The 26,441-nt window shown below is 59.4% G+C and overlaps 1 protein-coding gene across 1 annotated transcript in view; it reads left to right on the top strand.

The window, feature by feature from the left end:
- NAV1 (neuron navigator 1) overlaps nt 1-26,441 on the top strand; it is a 90,732-nt gene that overhangs the window by 37,761 nt on the left and 26,530 nt on the right. The window contains 2 exon segments of the mRNA XM_069875719.1: nt 16,613-16,715; nt 20,497-20,862. Coding sequence (XP_069731820.1) covers nt 16,613-16,715; nt 20,497-20,862 — 469 coding nt within the window.

Consider the following 26,441-nt stretch of genomic DNA (forward strand, 5'->3'; position numbering starts at 1 on the left):
TGCGGCTGCTCGGTTTTGCCTTGGAGACCAGAATGACCCCCAGTGGTTTCAGGGCTTTAGGAGGTTCGTGTGCTTCACTACTCCAGGCTGAGCTCCGCTGCGGTTTGGGGACCGACTGCGGGCAGGCGGAGGCCCTTCTCCCTCACAGGCAAGAGTGTTGGGAAGAGGACAGATGCTCAGGCAGCAGCACCTTCAGCCATCTCGTTTTCATTTCCCCGACCCCTGTGAACGGTACTTTTGCCGCGCTGTGCCAGACGGCATCCCGGTGCTGCTGGAGGGCTAATATCCATCATCCGGCTGCGGCCTGTTGAGCATTCAGAAATTTTGTGCTATTTTCAGTTAGTTTTCCAAGTTGAGCTTATTGGCTTATGGGCATCTGCTCCCAGATGGAGAACATGTGGCTGGTTCCTGCGAGGGAGAGGGGAATGGCCCCGCTCGTAAAGCAGCATGGGGGATGAGCGAGGGAATCGCTTCCTGGAGCCCGCGAGATGCTTGCAGGTCTGTGTGGAGCTGGGCCTGGAGGTTGGGAGCTTAAAGCTTCTCCAGAAACCCTCTGCAAGCAGCATTTGCATGGCAGTGGTGCTTGTGCTGAGAGGTCACCTCCCGTCTGATAGTTTATTAGTCGTGGGGAAAGTACAGTAACCTGGGGGCAGGATTGAACCTCCGCTCAGCTGCTGTTTGCATTGCTCTGCGCTTCCCAGCCCCGCTTACTTCTGAAAGTGAATAGCAAGTAATAAATTTTCCGGGATGATTTCCTCGGCAAATAGTCATTGTGCTAAAATTGCTGAGGCTCCTGGGGTTCCTGAAAAGTCTCCTCGCCTTGAGCTGGCTGCACGGACACTCAAGAAACGTAACGGCACGCGAAGAGGAGAGAAACCCAGAGTTCTGATTCAAAAGTAAATTTGTAAAGCAGCTTTTCCAGCCTTGCATTCCCAAGTGGAGCGTGTTAACGTGTACAAGGCTGCTGTGCTGCTTTCCAAACCGCGCTGCTCCATGCCGCAGCGGTGACCAGCTCCCTCTGCTCTGCTCTCGTTTTGCTCATCGCTGCGTTCAGGGGGCAGAGGTGCTGATTTGTTTTGTTGCTAAGATTCTTGTATCCTTTGTGGGAATAAAGCAAATTTTGTTTGGTTGAGATTCTCTATAGAATCAAAGACAAATCAAATCTGGGTTGCCAGCTTCTTTTTGTATTGCAAGAGATGCCTGTTTTCCATCCCAAACCATCCGTGTTCTGCAGCTCAATAGCAGATCCTAGACAATGGCTTTAGAAAGCAGACGCCTGCATTTTGGACCCACAGTGCTGAGGCAACGCCAAGCGACGCATGGGTGCCAGAATTTGTGCACAGGGGGAGAGAGAAGAAGGAGGAAGAAAAACTTGCTCTGATGGGATGTTTCCAAGGAGATCATGGTAATGATCTTCCATTTCCATATAGCTTTTCATCCCCTTGCGGAGCATTCTCGCTCCTAAGCAGATGTTATGCACGTCCTGTGCGGAGAGTGCTGCAGCTGGCCTTAAAATGCACGTTGCCGTGGGGAAGCTCAGGCACGGTGAGGTGGGATCAGCCTGGAGTGGGAGCAACCCCTGAAACTGTGAGGGTGCTGAGGGATGCAGGGTGTCTCTGCCTCACCAGCAGCACCCTGCATTCAGCTGGGCGCGGCGCGGCGGTGTGGGGAGTGACCTTACCACTGAATAGCAGCACCTGGATACCTCTCTGTCCTTCCCCAAACCAGTGTTGCGTGTGGGACGTGCCTCGTGTCAACCAACGTCCCGCTCAGAGCTCCACCACGGCCGGACACGCTCCGGGACTCAGCTCACTGGAGCAAGAGCCTTGTTGTGAGCTGTTCGGGTCTCTGTGAGCTCAACGGGGAGCAGCAGCTGGGGTTTACGGTTCGTAGCGGAATGGACTGTGTCCTTCATTGACACATGGGGTGGTTTTCCTGGCTCATCCATCCCTTTCCTGCAGTTGAGGCTGGTCACTGCGCTGGGGGGGCTGCATCACCCCGGGGAGGGCTGCAGGCTCAGCTGGGTCGCATCCACTGCTGGGCTGTGTTAGTTAATACATGATATTCCCTCGTCCTGCTGAGCACCTCTTGCTTTCCAAGAGGAGGAAGGCGAGTCTGCTTCTCCCCTGCACGGAGATGGGTTTGCAAAACCACAGTTTCTTCTGTGTTTTTTCTTTTTTTTTTTTTTCCCTTCCCTCTTGTCCTGCCCCGGATTTTTTCCCTGGCCTGATGAATTTTTAAACAAAAACATTGCGAGGAGAGACCAAGCGAGAGGGGGAAAACCCAGGAGAGGACATGGCGGGGGGAAAACTCTGTTTTCAAAGCCAGAGTGATTTCAAGTGGAAGTGAAAGTTTAGGGTGTGTTTTTAATTTTAAAATTCCAACTAATTGTAAGTCACTTTATCGACGGGAGGAAACACATTTCCTAATGCTTTCTAATAAACCCCAGGTTTACGAGTAGAAAAATGGTTGAACAATACCACGGGAATATAAAAGAAAAAGGCAACTGCACTGCCCTGTGATTCCTCCCATAGAACGTCTCCGGAGGGTTTGAATTAGTGATGTAGCCATGATATAGTGCGGGTGCCTTTCTGCAGGATCTGCCCCTGCCGTGTCCCACCGATGCGAGGGGAGGTGGTGGGAGCCGCTGAGGCGGGCACTCGCCCTTCTGCGTCGGGCTGGGCTGCTTTCTCATCATGCCATAGATTCACTAGTTTGGGAAAGGGCTTTAAGATCATCAAGCCCAACCGTTTCTCACAGCCGTCACCTTGTCAGGTAGAGTGAGTGGTGTTAGAGAAACAGCTTAAATACATCGCCTTTGAATTCTGCAGAGCAGAGACATCTCCTAGCAGATCTCATTGTATTTCATACTGGAGCAGAAAAAGAAACATTTTATGCTAATTTTTCAATGACTTTCCAATTTTTTTTTCCTCTTGGTAAGCTGTCTGCAATCACTTACAGTGTTCCTGAAGGGATTAATTACTCGCTGGAGCTCATTGTGTGGATTTCATATTCAGAACTGTTGGATGCGATGCCTGGCTTGGATCGAGCGAGGGGTCACATGGCGTGTCTTTTTTCATCCCTTTTCCCCTGCTCTGTTTTATCTCTCATGCTCCTGGTGTGAGTGCTCCCAGTCGCTGATTCGGTGGTCGTTTGGTCGGTAACGCCACACGTGATCTCGACCGACTTCCCTGCTCCGTGCTCCTTTGTCAGGGGGAAGCGCAGCCAGGGGAAGACAAATCGCTTCCTTGTTTGAGTGACTTTTGGCTGCTGCTTTCTCCCAAGCTGGAGAATTGGCTTAGCTTTTCTTGCAGCGGTTACGGCTCTGGGCTCTGCATCGTCAGGGCTTGGACAGGGCCCCGGAGCGAATCTGGGGAGAGGAGCTCAAGGCACATCGCAGCGCTGCTTCTCACGGTGGAGAGGGCTTGTCTCCACCATTGTGCAGAGGTGGAACATCTTGGAGGGGATAGATCCTGGCTGTGGTGCTGCTGGAGACCTCACCGTGCTGTCCAGGGAGGGTCTCAGCCCCAGGAGGCTGCGCGGTGCAGGGAACAGCATTGTCTCCAGCTTGGTGGGGGGGATCCCAAACTGTCTAAGCCAGGCTGTGTGACTCGGCATGCTCTCGGTGTGCTCTTGGCACGCTTAAACGGTTCCTGCGGCACACAGGGGACACAGGAGATGGGCCTTGTTCCTGCTCAGGGGTCCGTAGGCGAGTGGCTGCTCTCCTGTTTAAAGTCCGAGCGAGCCAATGCACCCAGGGGCTCACGGCCGCGGTCACTGCATGTCACTCAGCCCTTGGTGTTGGCGGGTGTGTGGTGTGGACGGCAGCGGGAGCTGGCACAGTGCAGAGACCCCAGAGGCTCCACTGAAATCCCTCCTGCCGGGGCTGATGCCTTTTTTGGAGCGTTTTCTACCCCGGCACTGCCAAGCTCACAGCAAAATGTAGACACATGGGGTGAAATGCCTGTTCTTTGTGTTGAGTCCTAAGACATGTCAGAGGCCCCCAGTTGCTGTGATGCAGGTGATGGATTTGAGGTGAAGAGCACGGTTCCTCCGTGCCATCCCCGAGCCCCACTGGGGTCCCTGGCCAGGATGCTGTGGGAATTGGGGTCCTGGGGAGGAGAGCAGGGGCCAAGCGGTGGTTCCCACCGTGGTGGCATGGAGCTTTCTGGTCCCGAGCATCCCCTCCCCTCCCATGGCACACCCAGATTTCCTGAAGGAGACAGGATCTTCCTTCTCTGCACGTCACGTTTGCTGGAAAGAACACAACTGCTGTTGCAGAAAGCCTTTTCCCGGTGGTGGGGACCCACTGAGGGCACTCTGAGAGGAGGAGCAGGTTGGGAAGCAGCTGGAGGACGACAGACGTCCCGCTGCCGAGTGCAGCGAGCCTTCATCCCTGCGCTCCCAAGGGGGAGCTGGCAGTGCTAAGAATAGACAATTTATTCATATGCGTCCCTCTTGCTGTGAAGGGTGCTCAAGGCATCGCACAGCAATTAAAACAAGTTTGTAATGATAGCGCCAGCAGATCAGTAGCGTGGACTCTGGAGCTGGTGGAGGATTTGGTGGTGCTGAGGATGGATGGGTGGAGACTCAGCATCTCCCCAGCGGAGACCCAACATCTCTCCAGCTGAGACTCGGCATCTCCCCGGCACGGGGACGCGAGGCAGCAGGATGAAACCCCGGCTGTGATTGCAGCCCCCGTGCTGGCCGTGGGGCTGCTGGAGGAGCAGAGTGGAGGGGGCTGCGGGCTGGGGAGAGGCACATGGGGCCAATCGTGCTCCCAGCTCTGGTGTGGGGAAGGCACCTTCCTGGGATGGGTCCCAAGGAGCAGGAAACAAGGCCAGCGGAGGGAATGGCACCATTCCTGGGGCTGGGAGGGCGCTGCGGTGTGATGCTCCATCCTCCCTTATTGAAAGCAGTGGGGGCCTGGAGGAGCTGGATAGCAGGCAGGAGAGCAGGGTTCACCTACGCTAATTGGGTCACACTAGGTTCTCTTGATGATTTACTGAGACGCCTTATCCCACCTCTGGATGGGGACCGTGGAATTTGGCTGCACAGGGAGCCTAGGAGATGGTGCATCACCATCACAGCTACGTTACCCTCTTCCTGCAAACCTCCTGCTGTGACGCTTCCTTCCCCTTTGGGAAAGCGTACCGGGTTTGCCTGGAGCTGGACATCCCCCAGGCAGCGTGCAGGGACCCCACGATGTGGACATTGATCCTCAGCCCCTCCTTGGCTGCTGCTGCAGATGCTGTTGTGATTTTCAGGGGTGAATCTTGCCCCAGTGCCTGGTAGGACCAGCACCCCCAGACACCCCACGGGCCAGCAGTGCTCGCCCGCCCTGCTGCCAGGGTCTGCAGGTGGAGCGAGACCCCAGACCTTGTGGGATCTCGGTGCTGGTGTGTGCAGTGGACTTGTTTCTGTCTCTCCACAGGCTGCTGCGCCCAGTGCCAGTGCCAGTTTGGCACCTGGCCCTCCTGCGAGGCTGGGCCTGGGGGAGAAGAAAGGCTGAGCTTTCCCCGCTGCCCGCGCCGCAGGCAGGAGATTCAATTACCCCCGCGCTCGCACAATGGCCATTTATCTCTGGAGCAAAGCCCTGGAAACCGTCAGGGTAGAGCGTGAAGGGCTGATTAGAGAGAGTGCGGGGAAGGGCGCTGAGGTCGCGTGCAGCCACTTCCCTTCCCATTTCCAGGGCTTTCCATGGTAATGGCTCCCATTTTCCTCTGTTGTTAGGATGTCACTCACACAAGACATCTGTCAAAACTTACCCCCCTTGTCCTTGGTGCTCCTGGGGAGGGGGGATCCATTGGCCCCATAATGAGCCTGACATCTATTAATCATCAGCCTTAAAAATTAGCATCGTGGCAGTACACGTTGGAGGGAAACGATTCCCCAGATGGAAGCAAAAATAGCCTTGGTTATCTCCCTCCTCCCACGGGAGGTGGCAACAATAGATCCACTAATGAGTCTGGAACTCATTTAAGCTGGGTTTGTCCTGTGGGGCTGTGGGAAACTGAGGTGCTCTGCCTCCTGCCCGGCCTCGTCTCTTGAGGTGCTCTTGGGGGACCACCTCATGCGATGGCTGGTGACCTTCCCCAAGGTCTGGTCCTGCCTGCAGCTGGACCCTCATGGGCTGGCGTCCCTGGGCTTTGCAGAGAACCCAGGGTGAGCTCAAAGCGCTGAGGCCCTTTCTCGGGTGGGGGGTTTGGGGTTGCACAGCACCACAGGGATCTCATTCTTCTGGAGTGAAGGATGCTCATCCCCGGGTGGTGTGGCAGGGCCAGTATGGGGTTCAGCCAGCGCCTGAAGGACATTCCTGCTCTGAGGTTCCCTTCTCCCTCTCCAGGGTGGCAGCTCTGAGCAGCACTGGTGCCTGTGGCAGCTTGGTGAGTACCTTGCCGGCTCCGATGTTCAGGAGCTCAGCAATGGGCTGGAGGTCTCCAGAAACCTCCAGGTGACTTGTGCACCTTCCCTGGAGGTTCACAGTGCCCTGGCCTATGTGCCCATTCCATGCTGGGGTTTCCCACACTTGGATGTGCTCTCCCCAGCTCCCAAGCGAGCTGTAACTGGAGTGATCAGCTCTGCAGCACAAAGCCCCCTGCAACTTCAGTTTCCCACTCCTGTTCGCTCTTCAGTGAGTGAAGAGCCACTGCCTTCCTCCAGCCCCAGCTGGGTTTTGGGTCTGTCCTGGTGGCTCTGAGAAGCAGCTGAGTGCAGAGCAGCCCTGCAGGCTGCGGCTGGCGGAGGAGCCAGGGAGGACATTTTGCATTCTTGCTGGAGACACGAGGGCTCGTTGGCTGATCTGGTGACGGACAGACAGACCAAGTGTCTACCAGAGCCCAGCTGAGGCCGGGGAGAATTGTGTTTGCAACGCATTGCTCTGCACAAAGCTTGCAGTCACAAGGCGAGGGGGACAAAAGGCTCCCTGTTCGCTCCGTCCCAGTGGGTGCAATTCCAACAGTTAAAAAGCAAATGTGAGTTGTTTGTCTCTGTGAATATAAAGCTTCTCCAAGCATGGCCATATTCTGGCTGGGAATGGGGAGTTTGGCTCTGCTAATGGCTCTGTTCTCCCTGCAGAACGGAGTCAATGCGAGCCAAGAGCTGCCCAGCCGGGCTCTTCCCTGCCGGCCCTGGTACGGGGAGGTGGGCTGGGGAGGGGACGAGCTCCTGGCTCTGATAAGCACCCTTTCAGCCAGTCCTGGAGAGCATCGAGGAGGGACAAGGATAGGGACTTCTGCCTGTGGTACCCAGGGGTGCCTGCCACCCATGAGCATCCTGCCAGCACCCGGGATCTTCTCCTGTGCCTGAGGGGTTCGATGTCCTCAGCAAAAGGCAGCCCCAGGCAGAGTGGCTCGGTGCCCTTGAGTCATCAGATCTGCTGATTTGGGGCATCTGACTGCAAGTCCAAGAGCTCCTGGTGCAGACCGGGGAGCTCTTGAATCGTGTCTCTCTGTGCCTGACTTTGAGTGGCTGCCCTGCTGCATTTTCACCCGGGATTTTATTCCCAGACCAACTGGAGGAGGATGGGGCTGGGTGCACGTGGCCGGAGGGTGCGCGGTGCTGGTCCTGGGCAGCCCAGTTGTGCCTGGGAGGGGGGCGGGCAGCTGCGAAGCCGCTGCAGGACCGGGAGGGCGAGTGTGGGTCTGAGGGGAACAACTGTGAACCGTGCATGAAGGCACCACACCATCTCCATGGAGGATCCTCAACAATAATAGGGCTGCTGAGACGGTTCCGTTGGGGAACAAGGACTGCACGTGGCCGGCCTTGGGGCACATGGCGCTTAACCCCCACGTTTGTGGCTGCCGAACTGTGCTGGGTGTAGCCTATGGACACCTCCACCCTTGCCCAAAGGTCTCTCTCTTCACGGGTTGCTTCTGCATTTGCCCCATCCTCCCTTCGGGTTGCTCGCGCTCTGGGCCGCGGGGGCTTTGGAGGAGGGTTGTGCCCAGCGAAGAGGGTGGGCACGGCCGTGCCCGTGCCCTCTGGCAGCTCTGGGATCCTCGCTTGGTCTGCACGATGCTGGCCCCGGCTTCCCCTGCACCCACGTTCCCCTCCTGCGCCAAGCAAAGCCCAGAGCAGGGGCTGGTGACCTCCCCAGATGTAGAGCACATCTGGAGGGCACCGAAGCAGTTAAGTGAAGGGCTGATTTGTGCTATAGAAACCCGCAGTTCCTTCCTTTGATCCTCTGAATCAGTCCATTGCCTCTGTCGTATAAAGCCCCATTTATCTCTGCTCTTTCCAGTAAGTTTGAAGGCGGTCGCGGCTCGTGGCTCCTCGGCAGCAGCAGCGAGCCCGGCTTTCTCTTCCGCTGAAGCAGAATCAGGTGAAATCTCTATGGCAACCAGCAGATGACAGCGAGTCTTGTTGCCTTGGAAATGAGGCAAGGAAAAAAAAAAAAAAGAAGAAAAAACCCACCCAAAAAGAGCCATCTGGAATTTTGAATTTCCACAATGTCCAAACCGCATCTGGTGGTGTGTGGGGAGCGTGAACTCACTGCTGCTGGCTGCTCTGGTGCCTCCACACTGGGGCCCCTCTGCACCTTCTGCCTCGCCATGGGATTTTGGGATTTTTTTTTTGGTTTTTCCCTGCCTTTCTCGCTTTTTTTTCTTTTTTTTTTTGTGCAGGGTCTGCAGTGTTACCTTAAATGTCTGCTGGTGTCTGTGTTAAAGGTGTTATGTGCGGAGCTGTGCTTCTCGTTGCTCCGCTTGGGTGTTTCTGAGGTGCTGGGTGGGCTCAGCTGTGCTGTGCCGCACACCCCGATAATGCAGAACCCCAGGGGGAGCAGCAAGGTCTGGGGGGAAACCGAGGCAGGGAGAGCTGTGTGACCAGCCTGAGCCCACTCTGCAAGAGCCACGGCTTTGGAGACACCGCGGGGAGGTGGTCATGGGGCTGCTGACGGGGGAGGCAGGGACACCGTGCAGCCCTGCTGCTGTGTGTGCCCCCTCCGGAGGCTGGGGCAGCCCCTGGTGTGTGATCCGACATGGATCCTGGATGCGTGGATCTCCTCCGCTGTGAGGACAGGCTGAGAGAGTTGGGATTGTTCAGCCTGGAGAGGAGAAGGCTCCAAGGAGACCTCAGAGCAGCTTCCAGGACTGAAAGGGGCTCCAGGAAAGCTGGGGAGGGGCTTCTTAGAAGGGCCTGGAGTGATGGAACAAGAGGGAATGGCTTTAATCGGAAGGGGGAAGATTTAGGTTAGACATTATGAAGAAATTCTTTGTGCTGAGGGTGGGGAGGCCCTGGCCCAGGTTCCCCAGAGCAGTGGTGGCTGCCCCATCCCTGGAGGGGTTCAAGGCCAGGTTGGATGGGGCTTGGAGCCCCTGATACAGTGGGAGGTGCCCCTGCCCATGGCAGAGGTGGAACTGGATGGGCTTTGAGGTCCCCTCAAGCCCAAACCATCCCATGATTCTATGATCCAGCCCATCCACACACTGTTGGCCACTCCCCTCCTTCCCAAGCCGTGCGAGCGTTTCCTTTGGGTTATTCTGGAGACCCATGGACAGGGTTGTTAGGATGCTCCCGGCTTCTCCAGTGCTTTGCAGGAGCAGCTTTGGAGGCAGCTCTGGCACAGGGATGCGCAGTGCCACTCGCAGGATCTGCCCTGACACGGGGGATTTGGGGCTCTCCCAGCTCATGGGCTCAGGGCAGTGGAAGGCGTGGGATGCACGGGGCATTGAGCAGCTAGAGGCTCTCACTGCTGAAAAAGGAGCTGTAGTTTGGATGCGCAGGTGGGGTGGTTTGGGGCCAAGCAGAGCATCCATTGAAAGAATAACCCGCAAATGGGCTGGAGGCCCAGTCTGGGTCTCTCCAGCGGGTTCATTTGGAAACTTGTGTATGGGAGAGACCCAATTAAGTAGATTTATAGCTGCTCTAGCCTGAGAAAGTCTGAATCCCTTTTAAAAGCTTGGCTCGCTCAAGCCAGACGGTGTCCAGGCTCCAGGTCTCAGCCCTGCCCTTGTTAGGAGCAGCGATTCACAGGGCTTAGCAGCCGTGATCGCCCCAGAAGTGCTGATTCGGCTGAAGTCCTGGCTTGTCACCGCTGCACCGCAGATAATTCTCTGCTCTCGCCTGCCAGAGGGGAGCTGACGGCCCCCACGCGCGGTGTGGGGCTGCTCCAGCCCACGCTGGCTGCGAGGACGGGGATGGTGGGAAGGGGCTTCCTTCTGCCCAGGGCGATGGTGGAGTCCCCATCCCTGGAGGTGTTTGAAAGGTCGATGGATGAAATGCTTAGGGGTGTGATTTAGTGGTGGGCAGGTACGGCTGGAGCTGATGATCTCAAAGGTCTTTTCCAACCTAATGATTCTACGGTTTCTCACTGGAGCCTCCTGCAGAGCCGTGTTCTTGTGCAGAAGGGTTCAGCGAGGTGTGAGACACGGGGTGGCTGTGCCAAAGCTGAGTCCTGCCACCGCTTCTTCTCTCACCTGGACTGTGCAGGGGCTGGTGCTTTTCAGGAGGCCTGGACCACGCGTGGTGGACACCGTCCTGCTGGTGCTGCCCACTGTAACCCCATTCTTCCCACAACTTTTGCTGCTTGGCCTTTCGTTTCTCCGCCAAGGGCGAGCGCAGGACGCGTTGGGCTGCATCCAGTCTCCGCCCCACAGCCTGTGCAGGGCTACGTGCAGAGTGGCAGCAAGCAGGGAGCCCAGCCTGCCCTGGCTGGAATCAGGGACGGGACCTATCTGCAGGTATCTGGAGCATCCCCTGCATGTCCCCAGTTCCTGCTTCCAGGAGGCTGTTACTTCGCGTCCCTGGAGAACAGCAGTTCTGGCTCTGCCTGTCCTGGGGGCTGCTGCCTTCACAGAGTGGCTTGGGTTGGAAGGGACTGCAAAGCCCATCCAGTTCCACCCCCTGCCACGGGCAGGAACACTTCCACTGGATCAGGTTGCTCCAAGCCCTGTCCAACCTGGCCTTGAACAGCTCCAGGAGTGGGTGACAGTGGCCATTCTCCTCTTCATTGATCTTCTTAGGTGTATTGGAGGCACTGGTTGGTCATCTGGGTACCCAGGTCCTACGCATGCATGGATTGTAGGGATGAGACCAGGCCGGAACACGTGGCTGATGGTGGAAACCAACACTACGGACCTGGCAGTCACCCTGCAGAGTCCTGTTAGTGATCTCTGCTGCTCATTTAGCCTGTCTAGTGGCTGTTGAGGTGGGGGAAGAAGAATTAATAAAGCCATAGGGAGAAGGATTGCAGATAGGGACCATCCCCCTGCCCAGCCATCCAGGAGCATGAATCAGAGCTTGATGTAAGAAATGCAATATAAAGCCATTTTACTCCATATGGAAAGACTCTGCTGTTGGAGCGCCAAGACGCTGGTAACTGAATCACACGCTGCAGGCTGTGAGCTGGGAACCCACTGGGCTCGGCATCTCGGGTCTCCCTTCGGGCGAGCAGCCTGGCTGCAGCAGGGGCCGAGTGCCGCAACGGAGGCTTCGCATGGAAAATACCAGCGAAGCGACGCCCGGGCTGATTCATTCACAAACGCAGCTGGAGCACGGGCTGAGGCAGCGCGGTGGGAGAAGCGTGGGTCTGCGCGAGGGTTTATGGAGCAGGGGAGCTCGGCTGTGCTGGAGGAGTCTCGCGGCCCCAGGAGAATGGGTTTTATTGCAGAGTTTATTAGTGTATTTTTCAATGCGCTGGAAGGAATTGAGCAACCAGTTAAAAATGTTTCACGGCCGGGAGAAATCGGTTGCAGCTACTGTGTAACAGGGGCCCACCGTAATGACTCGGAAACACCGCGAGGCCTTTTACAGCAAATTCCCTCTCACCATTAAAATCTTTACTGAGTCGCCAGGCGTCCTTTCCGAATCTGATCCTCTGTAATGAGACCGGTTGGGTGGTGGGGGACTGGAAGGCAGGTGTGTGAGTGCCCCGCTCCTGCTGGGCGTGCGAGCAGAGGCACGGGCGGCGTGTCCGTGCCAGCCCAGCCCCTCGTCCCGGCGGTGTCGGCATCCGTCCGTGTGGGCGTGCGGGCAGGGGCACAGGCACACACGCACCTTTCTGCGGGCAGAAGGGTTTCGCTGCCGTGTGGCTGCACGCAAACACGTGTGTGATGCAAACGGGCATCATGCACACACACATTCACACACACACGCGGGTTTCTGTGCCAAGGCACATGGGGCACACATGTCCCGTGGACGCGGCTCTGCCTGGCCCCAGCGGGAGATGTTGGCCACATGCTCCTTTGAAATGAGCTGTCACGAGCCGTTTGGAGTTGATGATTTCCTCATTCCGTGACGTACTTGGCCACGTCGGCAGCGCCAGGCGGTGGGGACGCGGCTGCACCCCGTCGCGCAGGCAGAGGAGCTGCCACCACTCGCTCTTGGAAGAGATGGGAAGGGCTGGACAGGAGCACAGCCTGGAGCTGCCTGCTCTCCTCTGGCCCTGGCTCTGCAGAGCCCAGCACCGTCAGACCCACAGCGCCTTGCCCAGAGCCAGCTCTGCCCTTCCTCGGCTGCTTCCAGCCTCACATCCAGTCTCACTGATGCTCTTCTTGGCGAGGGTACCTCTTGCTTCCCTGGTTGTGCAGGGCAGGAGATGGAGCAATGGGCAGCGCTGTGTGGGGCTTGCACCCGCCGTGCCACTGCTGTGCCGGCGTTTGACAGAGACGAGCGATGCAGGGCACTCAAGAGAGGGCTTGCGGGTGATAGCGTGGTTGGGAGTGGGCTGAGACTTCCTGCCTCAGTTTCCCTGTGTGTGAAGTTGAGCCATATTGTGTTTGCTGGTGATGGAGAGAGCCCTGAGAGTGCTCTGTTAAGAACGAGGCTGCAGACCCAGCCTGGCACAGGGGAGAGCGACTCGGGCAGGGGGACCTGGTGGGGGACAGTGGCTGTGTCTCCGAGCTGCTTTCCTCTGCGCGGCTGGGCTGGGGGAGCACCGGGACGGATCCAGCATCGCCTTCCCTCTGGGACAGCAGGATGGAGCCTGCCAGAGCGGCACGGAGCTGCGCACGGGGCTGAAGCCAGCCTGGAGCTGCGGTGGACGGGATGGCTGGTCCCCAGCCTGCAGCTCTGGCAGAGCGGGGGACACCATGGGACACGTCCCAGCCACGGCTGCCAGGGAAATGAGCCCGGCCGGGGCAGGGTGTCCGACTGACCCCGCCGCAGCGCAGGATGAGCCATCCACACTGCATCCCGCTCCGGCAGCTGGAAACATCTGGCTGTGGCAAGCTTGCTAAATCGATGTGGGGTGGAATCCAGCGCACTCCTGCCGTTCCCACACTCCGGCTTCTCCCAGCAGCTCTGGTTTCGGCTCAGCTCCGTCTCGCAGCGACTCAGCCAGCCCTGAGACAGCCCCTGGCCCCTCGCCACACCTGGCAGACGGGCTGCGGGGACACCGCGGGGACGGGCAGTGGCACTTGAGCACTGGCAGCAACGCAGCCAGCGGGACGTGTGCCAGGGGTGGGTGAGCGGCTCCCGAGTCCCGGCCCTTCTCCAGGTGAGGGCTGCTGCTTCTCCTGGGGTGACTGCAGAGCCTGGAGTGACCGGGGTTGTCACCCGAAAGTTCGGGGCCAGGCATGGAGGGCTGACGGTACCGCGGGCGATGCAAGTCGGTGCCATCACCCTGAAATGCTGTGTTCTGAGCCCTTGGATGCTGCTTCTTCCCCTGCGTGCCCTGGGGCTCCCTGCTGCTGGGGTCCTCCAGCGCAGTGAGGGTGCCTGGGGAGGAGGCAGCCCTGTGGCAGCCCTGGCGCTGCGGTGGGGGCATTGGGATGGGGACGTCAGAGTGGGGCTGTTGGGATGGGGACGGCTGGGGCAGCCCCGCTGTCAGCAGTGCCTGGCGAGGCGGCGGTGCTGGGGCCATGGGCCGCGGGGGAGGCAGACGGGGGATGTTTTTTGGGAGGGAGCCATGCCTGGGACGGGGTGGGAGCTGCCAGCAGCACCAGGGCACAAGGGTGGCTCTTCCATCCCGTCCTGCTCTGTCCCGCCCCAGCCCACAGGGATGCGGTGCTGCTGGGGTGCGCGTGTGCCACCTTCTCCGGCTGCGGGAGCCGGGCTCAGGGTGGGAAGCACCCACAGAATGCAGCCAGGGTTGGGGAGCTGAGGGTGCTCAGTCCTCCCCGCATGGACTCGTGGGGACCCTGGTGGGTCTTTCATTGCTCTTGCCTAAGGTTCAGGTGTTCTTCCCCTCCAAAATCTTCCATCGTCCTACAGATCGGACATGTGGTAGCAGTAGACTTGGCCTCAGGTTTCTGCCCTGCCATTTCAAGCCTGAAAATCCAGCTTCCCAGGCAGCCCAAGGGCAGGACCTGGTGGCTTTGAGGTGCCCTTGATCTGCCAACATGGCCCTGACGGAGGGACACCAAATCCTCCTGTCCCCAGCTGCAGAGCAGGTGGGTGCTGGTCTCCGGCACCAAGGGCCCCTCGAACCTCCTCTGCACCTGGCGCTGTGTGCGCAGCCCTCTCTGCTCCAGCCTTGGCTGCTCTCTGGCTCTGGGGCACTGGCTGGGAGCTCCGTGCAGGCCACAGGGAAGATTTAGTGATGAGTTCGTGACTTGCCTCCTGCTCAGCCTTGTTCTGGGAGCTGGGCCAGGGCGCTCGGACGCACGCGAGGCCGGGTATCCCGACAGCCTGTGCCGGCCGTGCTGGATGCCCTGTGCACTCACCGGTCCGCTTCCTCTCATCTACAGCCGCTTTAACCTGCTTGATTTAACCTGTCTCATTGGGGCTGGCACTGCTTGTCACCACCTTCCGGGGCCGTGCGTAAATCTGAGCCGCTTCACTGGTTTGAGGAGCTCTTGCCTGGGCCAGGGAGCGAGCAGAGCTGGGGGACGGGGCGGCATCACCCATGGGTGCTGCCTGCGCGGTATCCGGTGTCGCGGTTGGTGTGTGGTGGGGACAAGGGGACATGATCAGACATGGATCAGAAACGGTGTGGCCAGCAGGTCCAGGGAGGTTATTCTCCCTCTGGATGCGGCACTGGTGAGACCGCTCCTCGAATCCTGTGTTCAGTTCTGGGCCCCTCACCACAAGAAGGATGTTGAGGCTCTGGAGCGAGTCCAGAGAAGAGCAACAAAGCTGGTGAGGGGGCTGGAGAACAGGCCTGATGAGGAGCGGCTGAGAGAGCTGGGGGTGTTTAGCCTGGAGAAGAGGAGGCTGAGGGGAGACCTCATTGCTCTCTCCAACTACCTGAAAGGAGGTTGTAGAGAGGAGGGAGCTGGGCTCTTCTCCCAAGTGACAGGGGACAGGACGAGAGGGAATGGCCTCAAGCTCCACCAGGGGAGGTTCAGGCTGGACATTAGGAAAAAATTTTTCCCAGAAAGGGCCATTGGTCCCTGGCAGAGGCTGCCCAGGGAGGGGGTTGAGTCACCTTCCCTGGAGGTGTTTAAGGGACAAGTGGATGAGGTGCTGAGGGACATGGTTTAGTGATTGATGGGAATGGTTGGACTCGATGATCCAGTGGGTCTTTTTGAACCTGGTGATTCTATGATCCCTGCTCACGTGCCAGGCGCGTGGCCGAGCCGTTGCGGGGAGCCTGCTGAAGCGTGTGCTGGCGGCGTCCCCCGCTCCCTGCATTGCTGCAGCGTACACGGTGCTGCCGCAAATCCCGAAGCACTGGTTGCCACGTTACATTAGGAGGAGCCACAGCCAGCGTCCCCAGCACTTGCTGTCACTGCAGTTCAGTGGCAAGATGAGGCTGAAAGGCTTGAAATCAGGATCAAAGCGGTGCTGGCATGGCTGTTAGTCACTGGGATGTGCACGAGTGTGGCAGGGGCATGGGGCTGGAGCTGTGCCCTGAGCTTGCACCACTGCCCGACGTCTCCTGAGCTCCTGCTGCCTGTGAGCGGGATGGTGCTGCTGCGGTGCCCATGTCCCTGGCCAGAGCACCCTGCTGCCTGGGGGACACAGGGGTGGTTTTCATCAAATAGAATCATAGAAGGGTTTGGGTTGGAAGGGACCTCAAAGCCCATCCAGTTCTGCCATGAGCAGGGACATCTCCCACTGTATCAGGGGCTCCAAGCCACATCCAGCCTGGCCTTGAACCCCTCCAGGGATGGGGCAGCCACCACTGCTCTGGGCAACCTGGGCCAGGGCCTCCCCACCCTCACAGGTAAACATTTCTTCCTAAGATCTCATCTGAATCTCCCCACTTTCAGCTGCACTGCCTGATCCAGAGCCCCTCCCCAGCCCCTTTCAGTACTGGAAGCTGAGGTCTCCCCAGACCCTTCTTTTCTCTGGGCTGAACAACCCCAACTCTTTCAGCTTGTCCTTGTACGAGAGGTGCTCCAACTCGTGTTTTGTTTGGGGATGTTTTTCCAGTACAGGTGCTCCTGCATGGCTCCGTGAAGCAGGGTCATAGCGCTTCAGGGCTGCCCAACTGTAGCTGGTGTCCTGTCTCCTGTGTGGGTCCTGTGGCCGCACTTGATCCTCCACAGCTCATCCTTCCTGGAACAGACACCCCCATCCCAGCTGCAGAACCCTTGGGGTCATTCTCTGGTGGCGCATCCCAGCCCTGTGCCAGCCCTGTCCTGTCCTCTCCCTGTGGGCAGAGCGAGAGCTGGGGGACACAGCATGGGCAGAGGGGCTTGGGAAGGGGCTGTGGGCACCGCCACAAGCAGAGGGGTTCAGGAGCCATTCATCCCTTCAAAGCTTCTGATTTGTCTCTCCGTAGACCCTGAGTCCCAGAGGAAGAGGACAGTACAGAATGTGCTTGACCTTCGGCAGAACCTGGAGGAGACCATGTCCAGCCTGAAGGGCTCCCAGGTGTCTCACAGGTGAGGCCCCACCACCCTTTCCTTGCAACCAGTGTCCTTGGGAAGCAGCTCTGCTCTGGGCGAGGGCCGTGTGGGTGGGAGGGGGCTGGCCGTGCCCCATGGCATGGGGATGCTGTGCATGGGGCCTCGGAGAGATGCCCCCACATCCATGGGGTGCAGTGCATGGGGCCGCAGCAAAGCCCCATCTCTGGCCGTGCTCTGGGTCCGACAACACCCCACGGGCTCTGGGGTGGTGGGGATGGGTGAGGGTGGCCCTGAGGGCAGAGGGTGAGGTCTGTTCCTGGTGGTCAGGTGTCCCCATGTGGACAACCAGCGGTGAAGGCACCCCTGTGCCTACCCAGGTGTGGACCGCAGGCTCCATCGCCAGCTGTGACTCAGTTTTTCTATTCTGTGTACAGCTGTTGATGGAGAAGCCCTTAAAAATGACCCAGCGCCTGTGGGCAGAGATACGTTGCCCTGCCCAGACCAGGGTGGCAGCTGGGGCTGGGGGCACCATGGGTCTGGGGACATGGTGATGAACCAGAGCAGCGCGTCTGCCTATGTTTGGAGGTCTCTGACGCATAGAATCATAGAATCACCAGGTTGGAAAGGACCCACTGGATCATCGAGTCCAACCATTCCCATCAAAGACTAAACCATGTCCCTCAGCACCTCATCCACTTGTCCCTTAAACACCTCCAGGGAAGGTGACTCAACCCCCTCCCTGAGCAGCCTGTTCCAGTGCCCAGTGACCCTTTCTGTGAAATATTTTTTCCTGATGTCCAGCCTGAACCTCCCCTGGTGGAGCTTGAGGCCATTCCCTCTCGTCCTGTCCCCTGTCACCTGGGAGAAGAGCCCAGCTCCCTCCTCTCCACAACCTCCTTTCAGGGAGTTGGAGAGAGCAATGAGGTCTCCCCTCAGCCTCCTCTTCTCCAGGCTAAACAGCCCCAGCTCTCTCAGCCGTTCCTCATCAGGCCTGTTCTCCAGCCCCTTCCCCAGCTCTGTTGCTCTTCTCTGGACTCTCTCCAGAGCCTCAACATCCTTCTTGTGGTGAGGGGCCCGGAACTGAACACAGGATTCGAGGAGCGGTCTCGCCAGTGCTGAGTCCAGAGGGAGAAGAACCTCCCTGGCCCTGCTGGCCACGCTGTGTCTGATCCAAGCCAAGATGCCATTGGCCTTCTTGGCCACAAGACACATCTGGGACTACCTGTGTGCCCCCCAGGTCTCTCACTTGAGACCGAGTTACTGCTCTGCTCTGTCCACCCTCGGGCAGGGAGCATCTCCCAGGGTCCCCTCCCCTCTGGCACAGCAGCATTCAGGAGCCTGGGCTTTGCAGGGAGGCTGTGTCGGGTGTCAGCCAGCCGCGAAAGCCGAGGATGGAAGGAACATCCTTCTCTTGGCGTTTGTTGCCACCTCGCGGTCTCCCTCGATCCTCATTTTTGTGTCGGAAAGAGCAAAAAGCATCAGCTTCCTTCCCTGCCTTCCCCCACCGCCCAGCATCACAGACCTTCCCCCCTCGATCACCTTCGCCCAGGATGAAGCAGCTCGCTTGATTTAGCTCTTCGTAAACCAGCAGCTCATTTGGACCCTGCTCGTCCTTGCTGTGCTTGCCAATCTTCCCGAGCCAGAGGCTGCAGAGCGCTGGGGCGCTGGGATTTGCCTAGAGCCGCAGCAATATTCCACGAGCTGGTGGTTTCCTGGAATTCTCCGTTACAGCTCTGCCATCCCTTTGCTGGGCGCAGGAGCTGGTTCGCAGCGGGGCTCTCGCCGAGTCAGGGCTGCGGTCGCTCTGCGTTCATCTGTGTCCGGCTCCACCCGCTGCCTTCGTGCCCCAGCGCTCAGCTCGGCTGCAAATCCTTTGTCAGCCCCAGCCTTAGGAAAATAGGGTGAGGATATTGAGAGTGATTAAATTGCATTGCTGGTGGGGTTTGACTCTTCGTTATCACTTCCTTTTCTTGATGAGCGCATCACGTGGCAGAGGCCGGATCCCTGCCATGGAGAAAACTGGATATTGATAGGTCAGGGATGCTGACCCCTGCCTGCTGTCCTGTTAGCGGCTCCTAAATACGTGAGGATCTTCCCTCTCACCCTATGGCAGCTGAGTTTATTTGGAAGCATCATCTCTCTTTGGTGAGGGCACTCCTCCCCCACGCTCAGCCTCGGCAGCCCTCCCTGCATTTCTCCAGGAGCTCCGTGCGGTTGTGAGCGGCATTTTCCTTTACCAACGCTGTGTCAGCTCTTCCCCGGTGTGTCGGAATGACACACATACCTACAAATTCTGCTCTCGGGAATGCTTCCTACAAGCGTGTCCGATATGGATGTCATCCACAGTCCTCTGGACGTGTCCTGCGTCACCATTGTCCCTGTAGCCACTTCAGGCTCTTTCTTTATTTCTTCCACAAACTGTTCCTCGGGTTTCTCGCTGTGATCTTGCACCCAGCAGCTGGGGGCACAGTTTTGGCTATTTCCTCACTGTTTTGCTCTTTCCCCACCCGTCTGCAGGGCTGCACGCGCTGCCGCGGGGGCTCGGACGTTGTCCTGCTCGGAGACGTGGTTTGCATCTGCTCCGAGCTGCCAGCAAAATATCCTTAAATAGCCTTTGTGGTGCCGACAAAACCCTTTTAGCTGCCCCTTTTGGTTCCGCTTTAACAAACTTCCCATTTTGTAATGTAGTTCCCTGTTTTAAATTCAGTCCTGGAGCCGGGACTTGGCTTTTGGTGCTCCTGCAGGAGTGTTTAATCCAAACTAGAAAATAGCTTGCTGATAGTAACGTTTGGAGCCAAATTGAGGGCTGTGGGTTCCCGAGGAGCTGCTCCAAGAAGTAATCATTTTTTGGTGTCTAAATTTAGTCTCAGCATCACTCCCTAATGTGACGTTTGCCCAAATTACACCCCAAGGGGTGCAGGGAGTAACTGAACTCCCAGTTCCTGCTGCACTCTTGGGCTCTGGGCTGGCTGGAGAGCGGCACGGTTGCGGGCAGCCCTGTCTTGGGGTGTCCCCTCCCGCCCAGACGTGGAGCTTCACTCTGCAGAGGTTCGGCGTGGGATGCTGCCACAGGGTCCCCGTTCCTCATTTGCCCCTTGACATCCTTTTCACTCACAGCTCCTGCTCCGAGGCATGGGCCGCTGCCACGTCCCCTGGGATCAGTGTCCCACCACTCCAGTTCATCATGTCCCGGGTCTGGGGTGATATTGGGGTGTCGATGTTGAAATGCCAGTGGAGAAATGGCTGAGGAAGAGCAGCAGTGATTGTGCCCTTGTACTCAACACTGGTGAGACGGCACCTCGAATCCTGGGTTCAGTTTGGGGCCCCCATTACAAAAAGGACATTGAGGTGCTGGAGTGTGTTCAGAGAAGGAGAACAGAGCTGATGAAGGGGCTGGAGAACAAGTCTTATAAGGAGCAGCTGAGGAACCTGGGGCAGTTTAGTCTGGAGCAAAGGAGGCTGAGAGAAGACCTCAGCACTGTCTACAACTGCCTGAAAGGAGGTTGTAGTGAGGTGGATGTTTGTTTCTTCTCCCAGGTGACAGGACAAGAGGGAACGACCTCAAGTTGCACCAGGGCAGGTTCAGATTGGACATCAGGAAAAAATGTCTTCACTGAAAGGGTTCTCAGGCCCTGCCAGAGGCTGCCCAGGGAGGTGGTGGAGTCCCCATCCCTGGAGATGTTTAAAAGACGAGTGGATGAGGTGCTTGGGGATCTGGTTTAGTAGTGGACATGTACGGTTGGACTCGATGATCTCAAAGGACTTTTCCAACCTAGTGATTCTATGACTCTAACCCCCCTGCACCCTGTCCTTGCAGCTCCCTGGAGATGACCTGCTATGACAGTGATGAAGCCAACGCCCGGAGTGTCTCCAGCCTCTCAAACCGCTCCTCCCCGCTGTCCTGGCGCTACGGGCAGTCAAGCCCACGCCTGCAGGCTGGGGACGCGCCATCGGTTGGAGGCACCTGCCGCTCCGAGGGCACCCCCAGCTGGTACATGCACGGCGAGCGGGCGCACTACTCGCACACCATGCCCATGCGCAGCCCCAGCAAGCTGAGCCACATCTCCCGCCTGGAGCTGGTCGAGGCGCTGGACACTGATGACGTAGAGCTGAAGTCGGGCTACATGAGCGACAGTGATCTGATAGGCAAGACCCTGACGGAGGATGAGGACATCACCACGGGGTAAGTGCCTGTGCCAGGCTCGTGCCCAGAACGAGACTCTCCTGGAGATTTCACCACCTCGCGTTTGGCTGGCTGGGGTGGGGCACCAGGCGCAGCAGGGATGGATGGAGGAGCGCAGAGATCCTGGCCATGTCTCCGCATCCCACGAGATGCTTTCCCAGTGGTGAGGCAATGTAGCCTTGCAGTGCAGGTGATGCTGGGCCAGTGAGCCCCTGAGCTGGATTGTGCTGCTCTCATGGCACGTGGGAAGTGTCCAGCTTGATCTGGATGCTCCCAGAGAGGCACGTGGTGTGCGGCTGCAGGAACGCTGGGCCAGAGCTTTCTGCTGCTTTCAGAAGTGCTCTCCCAGTTTACACCAGCGAGTCTGAACTACCAGCTCTGACTCTTGCACTGTGGGGATCTCCCGTGTCCAGCCAGGAGCACTGGTGGCCCGTGGTGGGACAGGCTGGGTTGGGTGAGGTCTCAGCACACCAGTGAGAGCTGGGCACCAAGGTGTCGTTGGCATTGGGTGGCACCACGGAGGAGCAGGCTGCGCTGTGAGCAGGGTCCCCTCCTTTTGGGACCCCTGTCAGCCTCTGTCCCTCCCTCCACCTGCGGGACCAGGAGCATCTCCTGCCGGGTGAGCACAACCCAGCACACTCAGGACTCACTGTTTCTTTCCAGACGCATCCAACTCCTGCTGTTGAGTGCCCCTGGCTCTGGCGGGGGTCCAGGGTTTCAGCATATTCGAGGTTTCCTGTTTCAGTGCAGGAGAAAATACATATCTCCAGCATTTGAGTTGTCCCAGAGCATGGGAGATATTTGGCCTCCTGACCATGCTGCTCCGGCCCTCATGAGGTGGCCATAGTCACGTCAGCTCATTGTGGGACAGTCTGTGGCTTCATAGAATCATAGAATCATAGAATAACCAGGTTGGAAGAGACCCACCGGATCATCGAGTCCAACCATTCCCATCAATCACTAAACAATGTCCCTCAGCACCTCGTCCACCCGTCCCTTAAACCCCTCCAGGGAAGGTGACTCAACCCCCTCCCTGGGCAGCCTCTGCCAGTGCCCAATGACCCTTTCTGTGAAGAATTTTTTCCTAATGTCCAGCCTGAACCTCCCCTGGCGGAGCTTGAGGCCATTCCCTCTCATCCTGTCTGTGCTTCGCACCCAGCCTAGGGCCAGCACTCTCAGACGTGGCCCAGGGGCACATGTTAGGGTTGTGGGGGATACAGCGAGGGGTGCTGTGCTGGCCTCTGGCCCTGCCGTCCTCTGGCTCAGGGGCAAGAGTGGCTACGGCACCTCAGGCTCCAGGATGGCCCTGGGGGGCTGCCCTGTGCTCATGGACAGGGATGCGTTGCACTGGCTCAGCGTGGACCCCTCCTGGGGTCTAACACCTCACATGGGGTGGCACGTCACCACCTTCTGCCACCGGCCACCAGACCGCAGGGACTGATGGGCGACAGGGTGGCTTTGGGGTGTCCTGCATGGCTGGGGCCACAGTGCGTCTGGCTAGGGGGGTTTGAAGGACTCCACTGTTCCCTGTCTTCCTCCTCGTCTAATCTTGGAGGCGGATAACCTTGGGGTGCCCTTAGCTGTGGAGGCGGCGCTGGGAGGGGATGTGCCTGAGCGTGGTGGCTTCGTCTCCATCGGCCACTGAGCAGGCAGAGTGCGGGCAGGATTGGGCCCGGGGACCCTCTCTGGGCTCAGCCCTGTGCACCGCCCGGGCGTTCCGCTTCTCCTGGGAAAGGCTGAGCTTTGGGGATGGAGCCCTGCGCAGCTGAGCCTCCTGTGAGGCCATTGTGGTTCGCTGGTGCGAGTGGAGCTTTGGGTGCCACAGCAAACTGGGCCAGCACCGCCCCAGCTGGACGCTGCAGTCCCTGTTCTGCGCAGGGTCCCCAGTGAGATTTCCCTGTAGGAAATCCCCAGCGCGCTGCCAGTTGGTGCAGAGAGGAGCTGGGTGCCCCATGCTGGGTTTCTCTCCCCAGAGATGGGTGCAGGAGGGCAGCTGGGGCAGCACAGGACCCCCTTATCCACAGGGACACATCCCGGGATGTTTCTGGCATACAGCGTTTGGTGACCGAGTCACTGCTCTGTCCTCTGTGGCCCCACGGCAGCACGTGGAGGGCAGGGTGGGCAATGTGACAGCACCTCTGTCCCCAGGGGGCTCCCACGCCGGGTGCTGGGGGATGCTGGGGTCCAGGAGCGCTGGGGCAGGGGCACCCTCTTCTCCCGAGCTGGCTGGGAGCTCCCATCCAGCGCAGCCCCTCATCCAGCACAGCCCCTCATCCAGCACAGCCCCTCATCCAGCCTCCTCGGCTGGCTCTGACCTAGAAAGCAAATCCCCCCCCAGGCCCTGTCTCCCCGTGCTGCTAATGCACCGGGCAGGAGCCGAGTGCTGCAGATGGGGCCACCAGCCCCCAGGCCTGGGCCACTGGGCCAGTGGCTCCTGCACCGCGCCGGCGCGTGCCCAGGCTTGTAGGGCAGTAGGTCAGAGCCAGCTTGGAAGGACACGGAGGCACAACTCGTGTGGGATGGGACCTGGCACCCCCGCGGCTCACTGGGGAACCAGCCTGCAAGGGGAGAGAGCAGAGGTAGGTGAGGCACAGCCGTGGCAGGGGACTGTCCGTGGAGGTATCGTGAATCCAGCGGGGTCATTGTCGGGGTGAGCCCAGAGAGGGGCTGAGGTGATCGAGTCTGGTGGCGAGAGGAGGGGACACGCCAGCCCCCAGAAGCGTTTCTGTATCAGCCACATGTGCTGGCACCCGGGCTCTTTGCCCAGCTGTAACTGCTGGGCTGGCACTCGCGGCTCCCCTCCACCAGCAGCCGGCTGCTGGCTTTCGGGTTGGAAAGTGCTGGCTTTGCCCTCCCTGTTGGGTAACGAGGCCCTTCTTTTGTTGCCGGTGTCACCGCATCCCTGTGCTCTGCAGCAGGGCAGCCCTCAGCCGACAGCGACCCAGCGCAGCCCCGGGCTGGCAGCAGCCCTACGTTGTGCCCGTGCCGCTGCCGGCACCGTGGTGTCTGCGGCACACAGGCAGCGAGCTCAGCTTGGTGCCGCATCCACTGGGATGGTGCTGCTCTCCTGCCCTTTGGGTCTGGGCAGGGTGCAGCGGAGACAACACCAACCCCCGGGCTGTTCCCTAGCACTGAAAAATCTTCACTTCCTTCCTTGGCCGCTGTTGACTCCGGTTTCCACCCAGCACCGCTCAGCGTGCTGCTCGCTGTTCTCTTTCCCTGGAGGGCTGCGGTCCTGCCAGCGATGCCCTCCCTGGCCTGGGCTGGGCTGGGGATGTTTCCCACACCCTGGAGGTCGTCCCACCAAGGTCACCCCACCGATCCGTCTCTGCATCCGTGCAGCCGTGGCGCTGGCACCGTGATGCAGACCTTCGTGTGCAGACCTGCGTGTGAATCAGGCGGTGGCTGAGGAGGCGGAGAGCTCGCAAGCGGGAATGTTCAAGCCAGGCTTTGCCCGGTTTCGTCCCAGCCACATCCTGCGTGTCCGAGCGGTGCCACCTCCGGCATGCGGAGCCGCCGTTCCCCGGCAGCGCGGTGCAGCTGCGTGTTGGTGCCTCTCCCTGTGTGCTGTGCGCGCTCAGGGGCCTGATGCGAGTGGCTCTTGTGGGTCCTGGCTGCCGGCGGGTGAGTGTGCATGACGCCAGAGTGTTCCCTGGGGCCATCTGGGACGTGGTGGGGAGCATGTGGGGTGCTGGGGGGCTTCGCTGCGGTCGGGAGATGGTGGGGTGTGCTGGCTCCCATCCCCCAACCCTGCCTGGGGCCGTGGGGCTTCCCCCAACCCACGCAGGGCTGAGGGCATAGCAAGGGTGTCAGCTCATCCCTGCTTTGCACCACGCTGCCACGTCACCTGGGCTTGGAGAGCGTCCTGCATGTCCTTTCTCCTTTTGTCAGACCCTTGGTCAGCCAGCGCGTTCCCCAGCCGTTTCCCCACAGCGATGCTGCCTTGAGGGTGCTGGGCTGCTCTGGGTATCTCCAGAGGGTCCATCAGGCCACTGGCCGCAGTGCCGAGGGCTCAGCAGGGTCTGAGCATCTCCCCACCTCATGCTGTGGGGCAGTGCAGGGCACTGGATGGAGGTTGAAGGGACCTTGCTATGTGGCCTCAGCCATGCCTCAGTTTCCCTCGATCTCCACTGCCAACTGGGAGAGTCAGGTCAGGGGAGAGCAGCTTGGAGTGAGGTTTACAGGAGAGGGAGGAGGAGGAAGAGCACCTCTCCCTGGCCCTGGTGCTCGAGATGAGGTATGGGGACATGAAGCCTCAGCTCAGCCCTGCGCCCGGGGATGGTGCTTGTGGGATGGGCTGCTCCCCAGAGCAGATCCCCACGGATAAACTGGGACAAGCCACCTCCATCCTTGGAGCTGCCTAAATACCCTGCGGTGGCAAAGTCTTGTGGCTGGGTTGGACCTTGGGGGGTGCTGGCAGAGCGTGGGTGCTGCTGGGCCCGATCCTGCCATCCACGCGGGGGGCTGGGGACGTGGGCAGGGGGGAGCGGGGCTGGCAGCTCAGCCAGCGCCTTCTCGCCGCAGCGGCTGCTGGTGGTCGTGCGCTGCGGGGCTGTGGGTGTGCAGGCAGCGCTCCGGAGCTGATCCTGACACTGTGCACATCCCGTGGGGCCTTCAGTCCCCGGGGGAAATCCTCGTGCGCCCCTGGGACCGCTGTGATTTAGGGGTGTCCTTTTGGGCCTCGTTTTCTGTTGGGAGTGGCAAGAGAGGTACTGTTGCATCCGACTGCAGTGCCTGGAACGGAGCTGAGGCCGTAGGCTTTGACATCAGGACTGCGAGGCGCCGTGGGACTCGGGGGTGGGTGTGTGTCCGGCTCACGGTACCGTCTGGGCACCGTGCTGTGCCACCGCGCTGGCGCTGCGAGCCCGCGGTCCCCTCCGGCAGGGAGCGTGTCCCAGGGATGGATACTCCTGAGCTGGCTCTCACCGTGCTCCGGCTGGCCTGGCTCTGGCTTCCTCTCAGCCGCTTGGGCTCGGCGCAGCCGGAGGTAGGAGCAGATGTTTGGCTTCGCTCCCCGAGAGCGGCAGGGGAGCGGCCGCACTCCTCTCCATCTCCGAGCAGGATTGGCGCTCTGCTCCTTTCCCTCAAACGCCCCTCGCTTGGAGTTGGCCGTTCCAGCCTGACCCCTCGCCGCCATCCCCACGAGCCTGTGAAGTCATTTCTCGTTGGGGACACCCTGCAAGCTCGGCTGTGACCCCGCACGTGGCCCGGCGTGTGTGCAGGGCCCCAGCCCAGCTGGCCGGGGCGCAGAGGGGAAGCAGCGCTGGATAAATATTTGCTACGCTGTGCCACGTGCTGGGGCTTGGAGGTTCCCCCCTCTGGCTGGGGAGGGGGGATCTCCCAGAAAGGGAGCTCAGAGCCCTGCTGGGCATCGCCACCACGGGAGTGCCCTTCCCGTGTGCCACATTCCAGCCAGCCTCGTATACTGGGGTTTGGCTCGAGGCACCCAGCACCAACCCTGACCCGGGGCTGCCCAGGCTGCATGAGGGGTGTTTTGGGAAGCGGATCCTGGGGTTGCAGGGTTTGGGTGCTGCTCAGCTTGGCTCACGTCCAGGATTTGGGAAGCTCCTGGCCTTTGC

The sequence above is a fragment of the Phaenicophaeus curvirostris genome, chromosome 24 (genome assembly GCF_032191515.1).
Source record: "Phaenicophaeus curvirostris isolate KB17595 chromosome 24, BPBGC_Pcur_1.0, whole genome shotgun sequence".
In the NCBI taxonomy this organism is placed as follows: Eukaryota; Metazoa; Chordata; class Aves; order Cuculiformes; family Cuculidae; genus Phaenicophaeus; species Phaenicophaeus curvirostris.